Source organism: Leucoraja erinacea, chromosome 17 (genome assembly GCF_028641065.1).
Source record: "Leucoraja erinacea ecotype New England chromosome 17, Leri_hhj_1, whole genome shotgun sequence".
Classification (NCBI taxonomy): Eukaryota; Metazoa; Chordata; class Chondrichthyes; order Rajiformes; family Rajidae; genus Leucoraja; species Leucoraja erinaceus.
Window position 1 is genome coordinate 24,944,370 of NC_073393.1, and position 16,708 is coordinate 24,961,077.

The 16,708-nt window shown below is 44.5% G+C and overlaps 1 protein-coding gene across 3 annotated transcripts in view; it reads left to right on the forward strand.

Annotated features, from left to right (window-relative positions):
• The first annotated feature begins 1,569 nt into the window (after positions 1–1,569).
• Positions 1,570–16,708, forward strand: part of hprt1l (hypoxanthine phosphoribosyltransferase 1, like) — a 29,162-nt gene continuing 14,023 nt past the window's right edge. For 2 of the 3 annotated variants that reach the window (XM_055648833.1, XM_055648836.1), the window contains exons 1-2: positions 10,672–10,817; positions 15,111–15,294. In XM_055648833.1, the coding sequence (XP_055504808.1) occupies positions 10,687–10,817; positions 15,111–15,294 (315 nt within the window). In that variant the 5' untranslated portion in view covers positions 10,672–10,686. Of the gene's footprint in view, positions 1,843–10,671; positions 10,818–15,110; positions 15,295–16,708 lie in introns of those variants that run through there. The other variant, XM_055648835.1, reaches the window with a different exon arrangement.

Genomic DNA, 16,708 nt, shown 5'->3' on the forward strand with positions numbered 1-16,708 from the left:
CGATTCACCCACATTCGCATTTTGGTTTCCCAGCACGCCGTCTTGCTGGGGAACTTCCCTCTTTTTTTCCGTTGGGTTCACCTCTGCCCGTGGAACTTTCTGGGCCCTTTTACTATCCGTCCCACTCCACCTATCCCTGGGTCCGTCCATTTTCCCCCATGTCAGATACTTCTTTAGTCCCACAACCAAAGCGTCATTTGGTCCTTCCTTCTCGTCGCGTTCCTGTCCCTCTCTCTCATTTGTCCCGTTGTTTTCTTGTGGACTCCCCTCTCCTTTATTTTCTTCGTTTTCAACCTAAGTTCCTACTCCTTGGTCCAGTGCCTTGTCTTTTCTTCACCTTGTGGTTCTTTGCACCGTTTGTCCCTTCTTTTATCTGTACCTCTTTTCTTATGTTTCTTCTTTCTTCTCTCTTTTGACTCCTCGGGACCTCTCTCCTTCTTTTTTCCGTCTCTCATTTTTTTTTCCCATTCTCAAACCTGGCTCTCTTCTTCGCAGGGTTGCTATTTCTATTGTTCCATTCTTTTTCAGTGGGCATCTGCAGGTTCAGCACTCTTTCACACATGACTCTTTCTTTGTTTCAAGCCTGGCCAAACTTGTGTAATCGAAAGAATTTGTTTTCTCACATTCTCCTTTTTTTCTTTGGTTTCTCTCTCCTCCAATGTTTTTTCTTCTGTTTTCCTTCGTTTCGTGCAGTTCCTTGTTCTTGTGCCTCTTTCCCCCGTTGTTGATCCCTTTGGTGTGGTTACTCATTATTCCATCTCTCTTGTTCTTCCCTCGCCTCTTTTTTGGGTTTTCTGCTCTGTTCCTTGTCCTGCACCTATTTATTTTCCTCCCACTGCTCACCAAGTTTTCCGCTTCCTTGTGTTTCCCCCACTGTTCCTGTTTCGTTTTGTCTTCCATTTCCCCTTATTTTCGTTACTTCCCTTCCTTGTAAACCCCCGTGGTCCTTCTCATGTCTTTTCTCTGCACTTCCTTACCATATTTCAAGCAATCTGTTGCTCATTTTTTCTTATCGCTCTTTCCCTACTTTCGTGCCCTTGTTTTTGGTGCCTTTGTGCACCCCATTTTAGCTCTTTTGCTCAGTTGTGCACCCGGATTCACGTTGTTACACTTTTCCTTCGCTCATTCCAATTATTCAGATCTAATGCACCCTAACTTTCCTCGCCATTTTCACGCTTCACTAAAATTAAAATCACGCCTTGCGTTTTCATACCCGTCCTTTTAGAATGTGTCTTTCGCCCCCTTTCTTCTCGCCCTTTCATCGGGCTGACGATTTTTCCCGGGCTCGGGTCCTCGTTCACCCTCCTTGGTTTGTTTCCCCTCACACTTCCTCCTCGCCCTCCCTTCTTCTTCCCCCGAATTTTCACCCGTCCTGCCGCATCCATAACACTCCCCCTTCCTCCGGCTTCGATACCTCTCCACATCGATGTCTTTTGAATACCAATGAAGTCGGCCTTGACCACTGTTATTTTACTCCGCCACCCACTTTGGTATGGTGCCCCACACTATTATCCAAAGGACCGAGTGGCCTATTTCTCCACTACAATCCATCTCAGCTACTGTCTGCTCCGCAGTGATAGAGAGGAGGCGAGAGTAGGGCCAGCGCAGGTGAGGTTGCAGAGGCTGTTGCTGCGGTGGCAGTGACTGACTGGAGGAGCGAGTACCTGAGCGGCGCTGTGATCAGCTGCAGGGGGAAGGTGGCCGGCCGGCCGGGCGGTGCAAGGGGCTGCTACAGCCACTCTCTACTCAGCCGCCGCTTCTGCAACAACAAGCCACCAGCAGCAGCAGCAGTCTGCAGGTTCCACAACCCCGCATCCCATTGCAATGGCTTCCGGACTGTTGGTGAGCAGCAAACCTTCTCTTAATCGCGGGGTTCTATTTTACAGGTTTAATTGCAGACGCATTTATCCTGATTAGTGCACCGCCCGCTGCTGTGTATTGAGGACAGCTTGTTAACACAGCCAGGCTGATCTGTACGGTTTAATGCACCCTTCTATGTATTGTGCTTTTGGGACGTTATTTAATTTAAATGGCAAAATATGCGTCGGCATTTAACGGTCTGGGAACGGGGGTCAATTGATTGCAGGGGTTGGTAAACAATAACATAGGTGTGCAAGCATTTGTTGTTGATTTAATATTGGTTGTCGGCATAAATGTCTGCATCTCTTCTCAAAGATATCGGGTTGGTTGTCCTTGCACCAGCTCACAGTCTCCTGCATTGTGCTGTATCAGCCAGGATTTTAATTAATGTTTGACAATACCCGCTGGAGAATTATTAGGTTGTCATTTCTGCCAGTCGTTTACCTGGAGCACTGTGATGGGTAAATCTCATCCTGTCTCTTGGGATTGAGGTGAATTGTTTCTAATTACGTTCTAAGGGTTGTTGTTGAGGCCTGTGAAAGGAACATCTGCCATTCTCCAAGCACATGAGGCTGAGGAAGGACCTCAGGCGTGACCTGCAGCAAGAAAATAGGCCATTTGACCCATCGAGTCCCTGCCAACTCATTAATCCATGTGAATCCCATTTTTATTCCCATCAACTAGCGTTTCGGGTTGAGACCCTTCTTCAGAATGTCCACCTTTGATTTAAGCCAGCATCTGCAGATCTTTCCTACACACAATGTTCCCAGATGCCACTTACGCACGAGGGAGTGATTTATAGAGGCCGATTATCCTTCAAACCCACACGGATGTGGGAGGAAACCTGAGCACCCGGAGGAAACCCACGCGGTCACAGGGAGAACGTGCAATCTCCACACAGACAGCACCCTGTGGCCAGGATCGAACCTGGGGCTCCAGCACTACAAGACAGCAGCTCTACCAGTTGCGTTACTATACCGTTAAGACTGTGGTGCAGCTGGTAGAGCCTCTGTCTCACAGCACCAGGCACCCGGGTTTTGATCCTGACCTGGGGTGCTGCCTGTGAGGAGTTTGCACGTTCTGCCTGGGGGTTTCTTCTGGGTGGGTGGTCTGGTGTGTGTCCCCCCCCCCCCCCCCCCCCCACCCCCCCCCCCCCCCCATCGCAAAGACGTGCAGGTTTGTAGGTTAATTACCCCTATTGCATCGGCAATGGATGTGAAAGTGGGATAACATTGATCTAGTGGGAACGGGTGATCAATGGTCGGCGTGGACTCAGTGGGCAGAGGAGCCTCTTTCCATGTCGTATCCCCAAATAAAGTGTTGATCAATGGGATTAGTGTGGAATAGGTACTTGATGGTTAGCATGGATGTGTTGGGCTGAAGGGCCTGTTTCTGCGCAATAGAAAGGAAGTTCCCTGCTTATGATGGATGGCACCGTGGCTCAGGGGTAGAGTTGCTGCCTCGCCGCACCAAAGACCCGGTTCGATCCTGACTACGGGTGCTGTCTGTATGAAGTTTGTACATTCTCCCTGTGACCGTGTGGGTTTCCTCTGGGTGCTCTGGTTTCCTCCCACACTCCAAAGTCGTACCGGTTTGTAGGTTAATTGACTCAGAAAAACTGTAAATTGGCCCTGGTGTGTAGGAAAGTGCTAGTGTACAGGTGATCACTAGTCGGCATGGACTCTGTGGGCCGAAGGGACTGCTTCCGCTCTGTATCTCCAAAGTCTAAAGTAAATACCCAAACATCTATTGGACAGATAGACACAAAATGTTGGAGTAACTCAGTGGGTCAGGCAGCATCTCTGGAGAAAAAGGATGGATGATGTTTTGGGTCGGGACCCTTATTCAGACTGCAGACTTCTTGCTTTATACTGAAGGTACTACACAAGGTGCTGGACTGATTGGTCCTGGTATTTTCTTGCTTCCAGCTCTTTATTTCTCCCACCCCCCTCTCTCCTCTCCTCGCCTCTCCTCCCACCCTCACCCCCTGCTTTCAGTCTGAAGAAGGGTCCCGACCTGAAACATCACCTATCCTTTTTCTCCAGATGTGCTGCCTGACCCACTGAGTTACTCAAGCACTTTGTGTCTATTTTTGTATATACCAGTATCTGCAGAAACTTTCTACACATAGTATTCATTGGGCACCAGATAAAAGTGTCTTGACTCAATACATCTATTGTCCATTTCCCTCCGCAGATGTTGTCTCGTCCACAGGGTCCACAGTTTTATTCGCCCACCCCCTTATCTATTTCCTTATTTTGTTTGAAATATCGAGTTGTGCCACAACCGCGCATCTATTGCAATGGCTTCCAAACTGTTGGTGAGCAGCAACCTTCTCTTAATCGCAGGCTTTATTTTACAGGTTTAATTGCAGACGCATTTATCCTGATTAATGCACTGGCCGATGCCTTCAACAGACGCCAGGAACAGCTTGCCAACACAGTCAGGCTTATTTGTGGGCAGATAGACGCAAAGCAACTCAGCGGGTCAGGCAGCATCTCTGGAGAAAAAGGATGGGTGACGTATCGGGTCGGGACCATTCTACAGATTGAAAGTGGGGGGGTGGGGGTGGGAGGAGAGGAGAGGATGAAGTAAAGAGCTGGAAGCGAGAAAAGACCAGGACCTATCAGTCCAGCAACTTTTGTTGCATCTTCATTATAAACCAGCATCTGCAGTTCTTTTTTTCTACTATTATTTGTGAGCAATGTAGTTGGGTTTTATATTCCCAGGCACTGTCTTATCAATTTTTTTAAAATTTGCATCTGATTACTAAAATGCAATTTTCTTATTTTAACATCAAATAACCCTTAAAAAAAATTTTTGGGGGGGGGGAAATACAATATACTCTTGTGAACTCTGAAATAAGAAAAATATGTTGAAATACCCAGCAGGGGGGACAGCATTTGGAGATAGTAATCAATTAAAGTTGTGTTTTGGAAATATGAAATGCTCTAGTATAACGCAAAATAATGCTTGATATACTCAGCAGGTCCGACATTTGCTATTGTAATCAATTAAAGTGTTTGATTACATTTTGGCAGTAAAAAAAATACTCTCATAGAGTAATACAGTATGGAAACAGGCCATTAGCCCAACTTGCCCACATGCCAACATGCCATATCTACACTACCTGCCTACGTTTGACCCATATATTTCTACTCCTCTCCAATCCATGTACCCATCAAAATGTTGTTTTTTTTTTGTGATACCTCAACTGCCTCCTCTGCCAGCTCATTCCATATACCTGCCACCCTTTGTGTAGATAAGTTGCCCCTTGGGTTCCTATAAAATCTTTCCCCCCTCACCTTAAACTTTGTCCTCTGGTTCTTGGCAATATGAAATACTCCAGAAAGTGAAGTTTGAAATAAAAAATAAAGTTAAAAATACTCAGCTGATCAATGACCATTTGCAATAGTAATCAAGTGGTAAATACTAAATGAAAAAAATAGTTAGAAATACTTAGCAGACCAGGCAGAATTTGTAGAGACTATAGACATCAGAGAGATTTCGCAATATGAATTTTGTTTTATTTGATAAATATTGTGTTGCAATAGTAATTTGCTTAAACATGCAAGATGGACCAGAATAGATCTGTGTGAACATAATGTCCCAATGAAAGTGTAAACAAAAAAGCTGCAGATATTGGAAATCTAAAATAAAATCAGAACCTGTTGGGTTATTCAGCAGGTCAGGCCGTATCTGTGGGAAGAGAAATTGAGTTAACTTTTCAAGCCAAATCCTTGAGTCTTCTGGAATTATTTAACCGGATGGAATACAATGCTAATCCAGAATGTTTGTTCAAATTAAAAATGGTTTGTGTTCTACATGCAATGTTTGTAATGTTGAGGATGGATCTATTTATTTGTTGTCTTTATATGAAATATAACGGATTAACAAACTCATCAGGATTCTTTAGGATTAGCTCTTTAGATTAGTTTGTAGATTAGCACATCCCCAATCCTTTCCACTCGTCACTTTAATTTTATGTATCATGTATTCTATGTTTTATGACTGTTGGCAGATCAATTTCCCTCCTGGGATAAATACATTTCTATCATATAAATATATTGTCCCGAGAGAGCTTTGTGATTGTGGATCTCATTATGAAAGTTTTTAATGTAGGGGTTTAGGCCTATTTTCTTTTGTTTGTTCCCAGTAAGTATGTAGTTTCATATTTGTTTAGCTTAGTTTAGAGATACAGGGCAGAGACAGGCCCTTCGACCCACCGAGTTCACGCCAACCTACGATCCCCGTACACTAGCATTATCTTACACACGAAGGACAATTTATAATTTTTTTCCAAAGCCAATGAACCTACAATCCTGTACTCTTTGGAGTGTGGGAGGAAACCGGAGCAACCTGGAGAAAACCCATATGGCCACAGGAAGAAAGTAAAGACTCATTGCAGACAGCACCCGAGGTCAGGATCGAACCAGAGTCTCTGGCGCTGTAAGGCAGCCGCTCTATCGCTGCACCACTGTGCTGCCTCGGGTTCATAAGATGATTGATATTGATCAGAACTCAATTGACTCAAGGTCTCGTCCACTGAAGTTGGCATTTGTCCTCAACTCAAAGTTGTCAGTGAGTCAAATGAGAAACTGATGACGTAATCACTAATGAGACAATGATGTATTCAAGTTAATAGAACATTCAGTTATTGAATACAAAGGAATGTATCTAGTAACAGCTGAGGCATGCATCTCTGCCTTGCAAAATCCACCATTGAATCCCAATGTTGTAATTCTCTTCCTGTGATCTTTTTGTTCGTGCAAGGAGTCCCGTCACAGAACTGGGTGTTTCAAAATTCTGAACAAGATTGTTTGTACCCAGCAGTTTTAAGACGACAGAGAAGATAGGAAAGCAACAATATGTGACACAAACTGCTGGGATAACTTAGCGAGTCAGGCAGCATTTGTGCAGAACAATGTTAGGCGAAGTTTCACGTTGACACCCTTCTTCAGACTGATCAACCCGAAGGGTCCCGACCCGAAACATCGCCTACTTATATCCTCTGGTGATGCTGCCTGACCTGTCTAGTTACTACAGACTGTTTAGTGCAAGATGGAGTTAGATGTGGCCCTTGTGGCTAGAGGGATCAGGGGGTATGAAGAGAAGGCAGGTACAGGATACTGAGTTGGATGATCAGCCATGATCATATTGAATGGTGGTGCAGGCTTGAAGGGCCGAATGGCCTACTCCTGCACCTATTTTCTATGTTTCTGTAGTTCCTTGTGTCTCCAACATCCTGGTGATTCCCTTCTGTGTCTTCTCTGAACCTTCCACATCCTTTTCTGTAATGTGGCAACCAGAGCTCAACATAATACACCAAATGTGGCCTGACTAATGTAGAAAGGCTGATTAGCCAGCTGCAACTCTTCCCCACTCTTGTATGTAGGAAGGAACTGCAGATGATGGTTTATACCGAAGATATACACAAAATGCTGGAGTAACTCAGCTGGTCAGACAGCAGCTCTGGAGAGAAGGAATGGGTGACTTTTCGAGTTGAGATCCTTCTTCAGTTATCGTGTGATTCGGTGATTTTTCCGGTGACTGTCAAGTCGTAGCAGGTCGCTGAAAATCTGGCAACTGGAATGGCGACTGTCAGAGTGGAACACACACATACACAGATCGCTTCCTTCACCAGCCAGTTATGCAGGCAGGGGACAGGTCAAGCGGGGGGAGCGCTGTCTGAGTGAAATTCACACCACGATGAACAGGAAGGTTGGTGCTGTAATTGAGACAGTGAAAGCACAGAGTACAGGAAGGGTCACTTAAGTCCTATAAAAGAGAGGGGGGGGGGAGAGATGGCAGAGATGGGGGAGACGGGATGGGAGAAGGAGTGGCACAACTTTTAAGAAGCCAGAGATACATGACTGTGAAGCTCGGCGGACATTAACATTACCGATCGGTTAGCCATGGTTCTGAAAACGTTTTTTTTCTCCAATGAGCCAATGAAATTCACAGGTCAGCCACGGCAACAACCTATGATCTCCTGGCAGCCCACTACCACTGCACCTATGTCACGGGAAATCTCGCTACTCTCCAAGGCATCAAAACCATGAAGGCGACTCCGCGGCAACCACCCACGAGCATGCGACGACCGCATAGTCTCTTGTAGTCGCCTACAAAGTCACCTAAGTGGGACAGGCCCATTAGCCTGTCTGCTGCTAAGTTATGCAGCATTGTGTCTATCTTCGCAACTCTTATATTCAATGTTCTAATTGATAACGACAAGCTTGCCTTGTGCTACCTTTATTACCCTATCCTCTCTTTTCGTGTCCATCTTGTTACAAATGTTGGTCTCACTGTGATTGTCCGTCCTGAAAAGGACACAAACTTCCGGCGACAATCAGTGGAAGCCATCGCTTGTCGCAGTAGATGATGGTGGTAGCAGAATTAGCTCAGGATACTTTCAGTTTCTGCTATGGGGCCGCATATCACTTGTGTTGCCACTTTCAGGGAGCCCAAAATCCCCCTGTACATCAATATTCATAAGGATCCTGCCACTTATACTTTTCCTTAGTTTCACTCTTTGTTTCTACTCGTTATCACCTTTTCCACTGCCGACAATGGACCATTGTGGGCTCTACCGCTCCTTTATCATTGTTGCTGGTGTTGATTTGTTCTTTTCATACCTTTCATTCGTTTGTTCTTCGTACCTTTTCATACTTCTAGTTTTCCTTTCTCCTCTCTCTCAATCTGAAGAAGGGTCTCGACCGGATACTTCACCTACTTTTCTCCAGAGATGCTGCCTGACCCGCTGAGTTGCTCCAGCTTTTTGTGTCTTTCTTCAAGAGTTAACACAGCTGTCTCTCAGCAACGAGCGTCTGAAATAGAAAGAGTTATTTTGCTCCGTATAAATGTGACTCGGCAGCTGTAACAGACAGAATAAATGAATGAAATGATTAACTACTTTATAATAAGAGCAACTAACACATTGAAGAGGCCAGTATCCTCGCTTAATATTAACCAAACAAATTATTTAGTCATTATGTTATTGGTCTTTCTAAAATGTTGCTGTGTGTAAAGTGACTGTTTTCTGCGTGCTAGCCACAGAAGAAGCAGATCTACAGTCACATATTACAATTGTTCCACACTTTTCTGTACACTGCAAATGGCTCCATTGTAATCATGTATTATCTTTCCTCTGGCTGGTTAGCATTCAACAAAAGCTTTTCACAGTATCTCGGTGGACGTGACAATAAACTAAATTGAATTGAAATAATGTCACCTCAAGCGTATTTACTTGGTTGTAAAGTATTTTGGAATATTCTGAAGGACCATATAGCTCTGTCCCATGGTGCGAGTTCATTCCAAGAGCTCTCCTGAGTTTTGCCCTGATTCGAGCTCGGAGATTTACGGTAATGGCCATTCGTCGGTACTCGGGGCTCTCATGGACATTTTCAACGTGTTGAAAAATCTTCACGAATCTTCCCGTGCTTACCTGCCGTTAGCGAGTCTTCCCGGGTACCTGCCATTAGCGTTACGAGCCGGTTAGAGACGTCCCCGAGCTCCGACGTACCCGCTACGTTCATTCTCTGTGCTTACTATGAGTTTGATTTTTTTTTTTAACTCGGGAGAGCTCTTGGAATGAACTCGTACCGTGGGACAGGGCTATTACTTTTGTTTAAGTTCAAGTTTATTATTGTCACGTGTGCAGTGAAAAGTTTTTGTTTTGCATGTTATCCTAACAAGTCAGGTAAAACTAGTTTGAGTTTAGTTTATTGTTATGTGTACCAAGGTACAGTGAAAAGCCATTGTTGCATGCTAGCCAGTCAGTGGAAAGACAATACATGATTACTCTTGAGCCATCCACGGTGCATAGATGCTTGATAAAGGAAATAACATGAATAATGTTTAGTGCAAGCTAAAGTCTGATCAAAGATAGTCCGACAGTCTTCAATAAGGTAGATCAGTAGCTCAGGACTGCTTTCTAGTTGTTGGTAGAATACGTAAATACAATCAAACCAAACTCAAGTACAATATGTAAAGCAAAGGGAAGATACAGAGTGCAGAATATAGTTCTCAGCATTGTAGTGCAATAGTTCCAGAGGCAAAGATAGACACACAATTCTGGAGTAACTCAGCAGGACAGGCAGCATCTCTGGAGTAAAGGAATGGGTGACGATTCAGGTTGAGACACTTCTTCAGACTGAAGGGTCTCGACCCGAAACGCCATCCATTCCTTCTCTACAGAGATGCTGCTTGTCCCGCTGAGGTAATCCAGCATTTAGTGTCTGCGGTTTAAACCAGCATCTGCAGTTCCTTCCTACAAAGTTCCAGAGGTATAGTTGGGTAGAGATGAACATACACTACCCCAACTTACGAAAGGACCATTCCAAATCCTGATAACAGAGGGGAAGAAGCCCTGAGTCTGGGGATGCACGTTTTCAGGCTTCTGTTCCTTCTGGCTGACGGGAGCAGAGGGGAAGATACAGAGTGCAGATCATAGTTCTCAGCATTGTAGCGCAACAGTTCCAGAGACAAAGTCTAATGTGTGCACTGAGGTAGATTGGAAAAGCAGGTAGAACCCTAGCTTATGGAAGGACTGCTCAGAAGCCGGATAACAGAGGGAAGAAGCTTTCTCCTTCTCTCCTTCTCCCACCTCTCTCCCCTCTCCTATTCCACCAATGTTTGGCCACTGGGTGTGTGTGCTGTGCCGCCTTTAGCAGTGGTTTTAACCTCCCCCTGCAGGAACCACCTCGTTTGGTCACGTGAAGCACAACGTTACCTTGAAGAAGGGTAATGGTCGCAGAGTGAATTTGATCCAATTCTAGCTTTCCAAGGAGATGCAAATACATTTCCAATGGGATAATTTGGATATTAATGGTGTCATTTTCATCTCTGCAGATCAGTGATGATGAAAAGGGTTACGACCCAGAGCTGTTTTGTATCCCGAAGCACTATGAAGAAGACCTGGAAAGAGTTTTCATTCCTCACGGGCTTATTATGGATCGGTAAGAGATATTCCTTAATGTTTTGCCCTCTGCATTGATTATTTTCTGGTTAATATCAATTTGGTGCCTTTCCTCACAGTGGGAAACGTTTCTATTCTGCTGTGTGGGGATGTTTTATGTTGGACTCTATTTGTGTGTTGTGTTCTTTATTTTACTGTATGGCTGTATGCAAAAACAAAATTCAGACCTGCGTCTGACAATAAAGTGCCATTGTATCATCATTTAAATTGGGTGTTTAGTTTAGAAATACAGCATGGAATTAGGCCCACCAGATCCACGCCGACCATCAAGCACTTATTTGTACCATTTCTATGATATCCCACTTTTGCATCCACTCCCTGCACACTATGGGCCATTTTACAGAGGCCAATTAATCTACAAACCCGTATGTCTTTGGAGTGTGGGAGGAAACCGGAGCACCCAAATCCACATGGTCACAGGGAGAGCGTGCAAATGCCACGTTGATAGCACCCAAGGTCAGGATCAAACATGGGTCTCTTGCTGTGAGGCAGCGGGTGGCAATGGCACAGCGGTACAGTTGCTGCCTTACAGCACCAGAGACCTGGGTTCGATCCTGACTATGGGTGCTGTCTGTATGGAGTTTGCACATTCTCCCTGCGAATACATGAGTGCTCCTGTTTCCTCCCACACTCCAAAGGCGTACAGGTTTGTAGGTTAATCGTCTTCATAAATTGTCCCTGGTGCGTAGGATAGAACTAGTGTGCAGTTGATTGCTGGTCAGCATGGAAACGATGGGCCAATGGGCCTGTTTCTACGCTGTATCTCTAAAAACGAAGATAAATGGTCTGGATAGGCTGAATGGCCTTTTCTGTCATTATGACAAGATAAAATGACCATTGTGAATCCTTTATGCACACTTATCTTGGGGAAATAAAATTGTGCAATATAATTTAGAGACGCCGCAGAAACGGGTCCATCAGCCCTCTGAGTCTGCGCCGACCAGCGATCCTTGCACACTAACACTATGCTAAGCAATAGGGATAATTTACAATTTTACCAAAGCCAATTAACCTACAAACCTGCATGTCTTTGGAATATTGGAGGAAACCGGAGCACCCAGGGAAACGTCACAGGAAGAACATACAAACCGCACAGACCTGTAGTCGGGATTGATCCCAGGAATCTGCCGCTGTAAGGCAGCAACTCTACTGCTGCGCCACTTTCCCACTCCTGTGTCAGTTATTAATTGACTGTAATAACTGCTCCATTTTCATGAAAAAAGGAAGCAATTAAGTAATCTTTGGCCCTGTGCAAACCTGTACAGTTAATGAATACTTGGGTCTTGGGTCAAACAGATTGGTCTGAAATCATAAAGAGTATATAGAGTCAGTTAATTTTTAAAATAATTTTTGAATTTGTAGTGTATAGCTTACCATATTTAACATTTAAAAGACATTTGGACAGGTACATGGATAGGAAAGATTTAGAGGAATATGGCCCGAACACGGGCAAGTGGAACTAGTGTAGATGGGGCACATTGGTCAGCATGGGTAAATTGAGTGAAAGGACCTGTTTCCATACTACAGAAGGAGGCCATTTGGCCCACTGGATTCATGTTGGGATCTAGGAAAGTTACCCCATAAACCCCATCCCTACCCCATGTCCATTCTTATGGGAACTATAGAGGATGTTGTTGATGTTCATTTACAGAAGGCAGGTGCACTATTCCACATAGAGAATTTGTTTAGAGATATAGCGGGGGGAAACAACCGAGTCCTCATCTGAGTCTCTGCCCTGCAATTCTGCGTCTTCCATCATCGGCGGAAGGTTTAATAAAAGGATCTTGTCAGGAATGAAGAAAGGCTCTGCGCCAAGTATAGGCATTTGGAATTCGTGAAATGATTTGTGTGAAAGGTAAACTTTGTAGACTAATCAACTAATTCAACAACCACTTTGTGTTGGTACCATAAGAATAGTAAGCAAGAATAGCAAGCAGTCTAAAGAAGGGTTTTGGCCCGAAACGTTGCCTATTTACTTCGCTTCCGTAGATGCTGCCTCAACCGCTGAGTTTCTCCAGCACTTTTGTCTACCTTCGATTTTCCTTCTTAAACAATAGTTAGCAAGGAGCTGGGAAATGACACACTGTTAGCCCAGCATCTTTTGTGAAGGTCAAGCTGCAATTAAGAATACTTAGCTACTCAAATTTCTCTCAACACTTAGAAAGAGCCAATAATTACTTGTGAAAGGTCTCGTCTAAATAATCATATTGAATTTCTTAAGCAATTAACACATTGAAGAATAGAACGGCTCTGGTGTAGGATTCAGGAAGTGATTTTATAACAATCACCATTTTCTCTTAATGGTGTTCACTTCTAACTGTTGGAATTGAAGACAAATTATCACCAGGCTAGGATTTATAAAACAGATCTGGAAGAGAGGGAAAGATAGATCACCCATGATTGAATGTCGGAGCATTGAATGCTCCTATGACTTATGACGTTATGAAGTGGGGTTAATGTTGATGTGTAGGCATTCTGAACTGCCAGGAGATCAGTACTCAGTTTTGCTGGTGTAGGTTTTGATAGGACATAGAAGCAAGACACGAATGGGCGAAGAAACAGATGGGCGACACTTTGGAGCAGCCGGTAAAGATGCTGCCTCACAGTGCCAGAGATTCGAGTTTGATCCAGACCTCGGCTGCTGTGTCTGTGTGGATTTTGTACCTTCTCCCTGTGACTGCCAAGGTTTCCTCCAGATGCTCTGGTTTCCACCTACATCCCAAAGACGTGCTGGTTTGTAGGTTAATTGGCCTTCTGTAAATTGCCCCCAGTGAGTAGGGAGTAGGGAAAGTGAGATAATGTAGAACTGGTGGAACGTATGCTCGATGGACGGCATGGACTCGGTAGGCTGAAGGGCCTGTTTCCACACTATATCCCTAAACTAACCTCAACCAAGCATGAAATCTCTGACTGGAGAAATGGACTGGAGGACTGCAAGGCTTCCTCTGTGTTTTGTTTCCTAATTGAGAAGAGCATAACAATGTTGAACAGTGCAGGAACAAATAAATGCAAATGCTGGTTTACAAAAAAAAAACACAAAGTGCTGTAGCTCAGCGGGTTGGGCAGCATCTCTGGAGGACATGGATAGGTGATGTAGGAACCCTTCTTCAGACTCCTGTTGACTTTAGATTTTACTTTAGACTTTAGAGATGCAGTGTGGAAACAGGCCATTCGGCCCACCGAGTCCTTGCCGACCAGCTATCATCCCATACACTAACCTGCGCACACCAGGGACAATTTTACAACTTACCAACTTACCTGAACGTCTTTTGGATGTAGCAAGAAACCAGAGCACCCGGAGAAAACCCACACAGTCACAGGGAGAACATACAAACACTGTACAGACAGCACCCATAATGAACATCGAACCTGGGCCTCTGGTACTGTAAGGCAGCAACTCTAACATGTTGAACAGTGGTTAGGCATTGAAAGGATAAGCAGCAAAGGACTGATTTGGTGAATCAGTAACAGAAGTCATAAACTCGGCATTACCCTGAGAAGTGTGAAGGACGAATTTAGAGAGGTTTTCCTGTGGAAAACTAGTGAAGCAGAACAAATGCCTTTTTTGTCAAGTTTAGTTAAAGCAATATTATTCTGAGAACAGTCAGGCAGTAGGTAAACAGTTACACATAGTAAATAAAACAGAAGCATATTTCTGCAAAGTTGGGCACAAAGTACTAGAGTCACAGATCAGGCAGGAAATAAAGACACAAAAAGCCAGAGTAGCACAGAGGATCAGGCATCATCTCTGGGTAAAAGGAATAGGTGATGTTTCGGGTCGAGACCCTTCATTCTGAGAGTCAGGGGAGATGGAAACTAGAGGTCTGGAAAGGTACAGTACAAATCCGAGCTGGCACCGATGAAATTATAGAAATCTATGTTCATACTGGGTTGTAAGCTGCCCAAGTGAAATATGAGGTGCTGTTCCTCCAATTTGCATGTGGCCCCACCCAGCATCTTTGGAGAAAATGTCCGAGTAAGGGTCCTGACCCGAAACGTCACCTATCCATTTTCCCAGTGATGATGAAGATGATGCCAAGACCTTCTCTTATCTACCTGCAATTAATCCATATCCCTCCATTTCTTCATAAATGCTGTTATTGTATCTGCTTCCACCACCAACTGTGGCAGCGCATTCCAGGCACGCGCCACCCTCTGTGTAAATAAACAATCAAACAGCCTGGTGGGTAGGTAGGTTTTTTTAATTGCTCGACACATCTCCTTGAAACTTTGCCCCTCTCACATTGTGCCCTGCTCCTTCTCTTTCTGACAGGACAGAGCGCTTGGCCAGAGATATAATGAAGGACATGGGAGGCGACCACATTGTGGTCCTCTGCGTACTGAAGGGGGGCTACAAGTTCTTTGCGGATCTTTTGGACTACATCAAGGCTCTGAACAGGAACCATGAAGAGTCACTCCCGATGACCATTGATTTCATCAGGTTGAAGAGTTACCATGTAAGTACAGTGGGTCCACATAACCATTGGGTATTTTTAAGGCGCAGATTGACAGATTCTTGATTAGTAAAGGTTTTACCTGGTTGTGGGGAGAAGGCAGGAGAATGGGGTTGAAAGGGAAAGATAGATCAGCCGCGATTGAATGGCGGAATAGACTTGATGGGCCACACGGCCTAATTCTGCTCCTATACCTTATGATCACATTTACTGAAATCCGACGGTATAAATCCTCCCATGCATTTATAAAGGATTTTGTAAGTTCATAAAACATTGGAGCAGAATTAGGCTATTTGGCCCATCGAGTCTGCTCCACCATTCAATCATGACTGATCTACATGTCACTCTCAACACAATTCCCCTGACTTCTCTGCGTAACCTTTGATGCCCAAACTAATCACGAAACTATCCATCTCCGCTGAGAAATGATTGGCATAATAAAATGATTTGTGATGTTCATTAATGGCTGTATATTCAATTATGGGTGACGTTAGCGTGGATTTTCATGAAATTATTTATAGTGATTTATATGTAAAGCCATATATGATAAGGGATGCTCCAGAAAATGGATGTCTCTGACTTACAGAAAAGTCAGCTTGCAGACAGTTTAGTTTAGAGATATACTGCCGTATAGAGGGAGTGCCATAGAGGGAGTGCAGAGAAGGTTCACCAGACTGATTCCTGGGATGTCAGGACTGTCTTATGAAGAAAGACTGGATAGACTTGGTTTATACTCTCTAGAATTTAGGAGCTTGAGAGGGGATCTTATGGAAACTTACAAAATTCTTAAGGGGTTGGACAGGCTAGATGCAGGAAGATTGTTCCCGATGTTGGGGAAGTCCACGACAAGGGGGTCACAGCTTAAGGATAAGGGGGAAATCCTTTAAAACCGAGATGAGAAAAACTTTTTTCATACAGAGAGTGGTGAATCTCTGGAACTCTCTGCCACAGAGGGTAGTTGAGGCCAGTTCATTGGCTATATTTAAGAGGGAGTTAGATGTGGCCCCTGTGGCTAAAGGAATCAGAGGGTATGGAGAGAAGGCAGGTACGGGATACTGAATTGGATGATCAGCCATGATCATATTGAATGGCGGTGCAGGCTCAAAGGGCCGAATGGCCTACTCCTGCACCTAATTTCCATGTTTCTATGTTTCTATATGGCAAGGAAACGGGCCCTTCGGCCGACTTGATCCATTCCCCATCAAACAGGTTATATGTTGTACTACTTTCGTATCCACTCCCTATACATTAAAGGCCATTTTTACAGCAGAAACTTAACCTACAAACCTGCACGTCTTTGAGATGTGGGTGGAAGCCAGAGCGCCCGGAGAAAACCCTCATGGTCACAGGAAAAACGTGCAAACTCCACACAGACAACATCTGAGATCAGGATCGAATCTGGGTCTATCGTAAAACT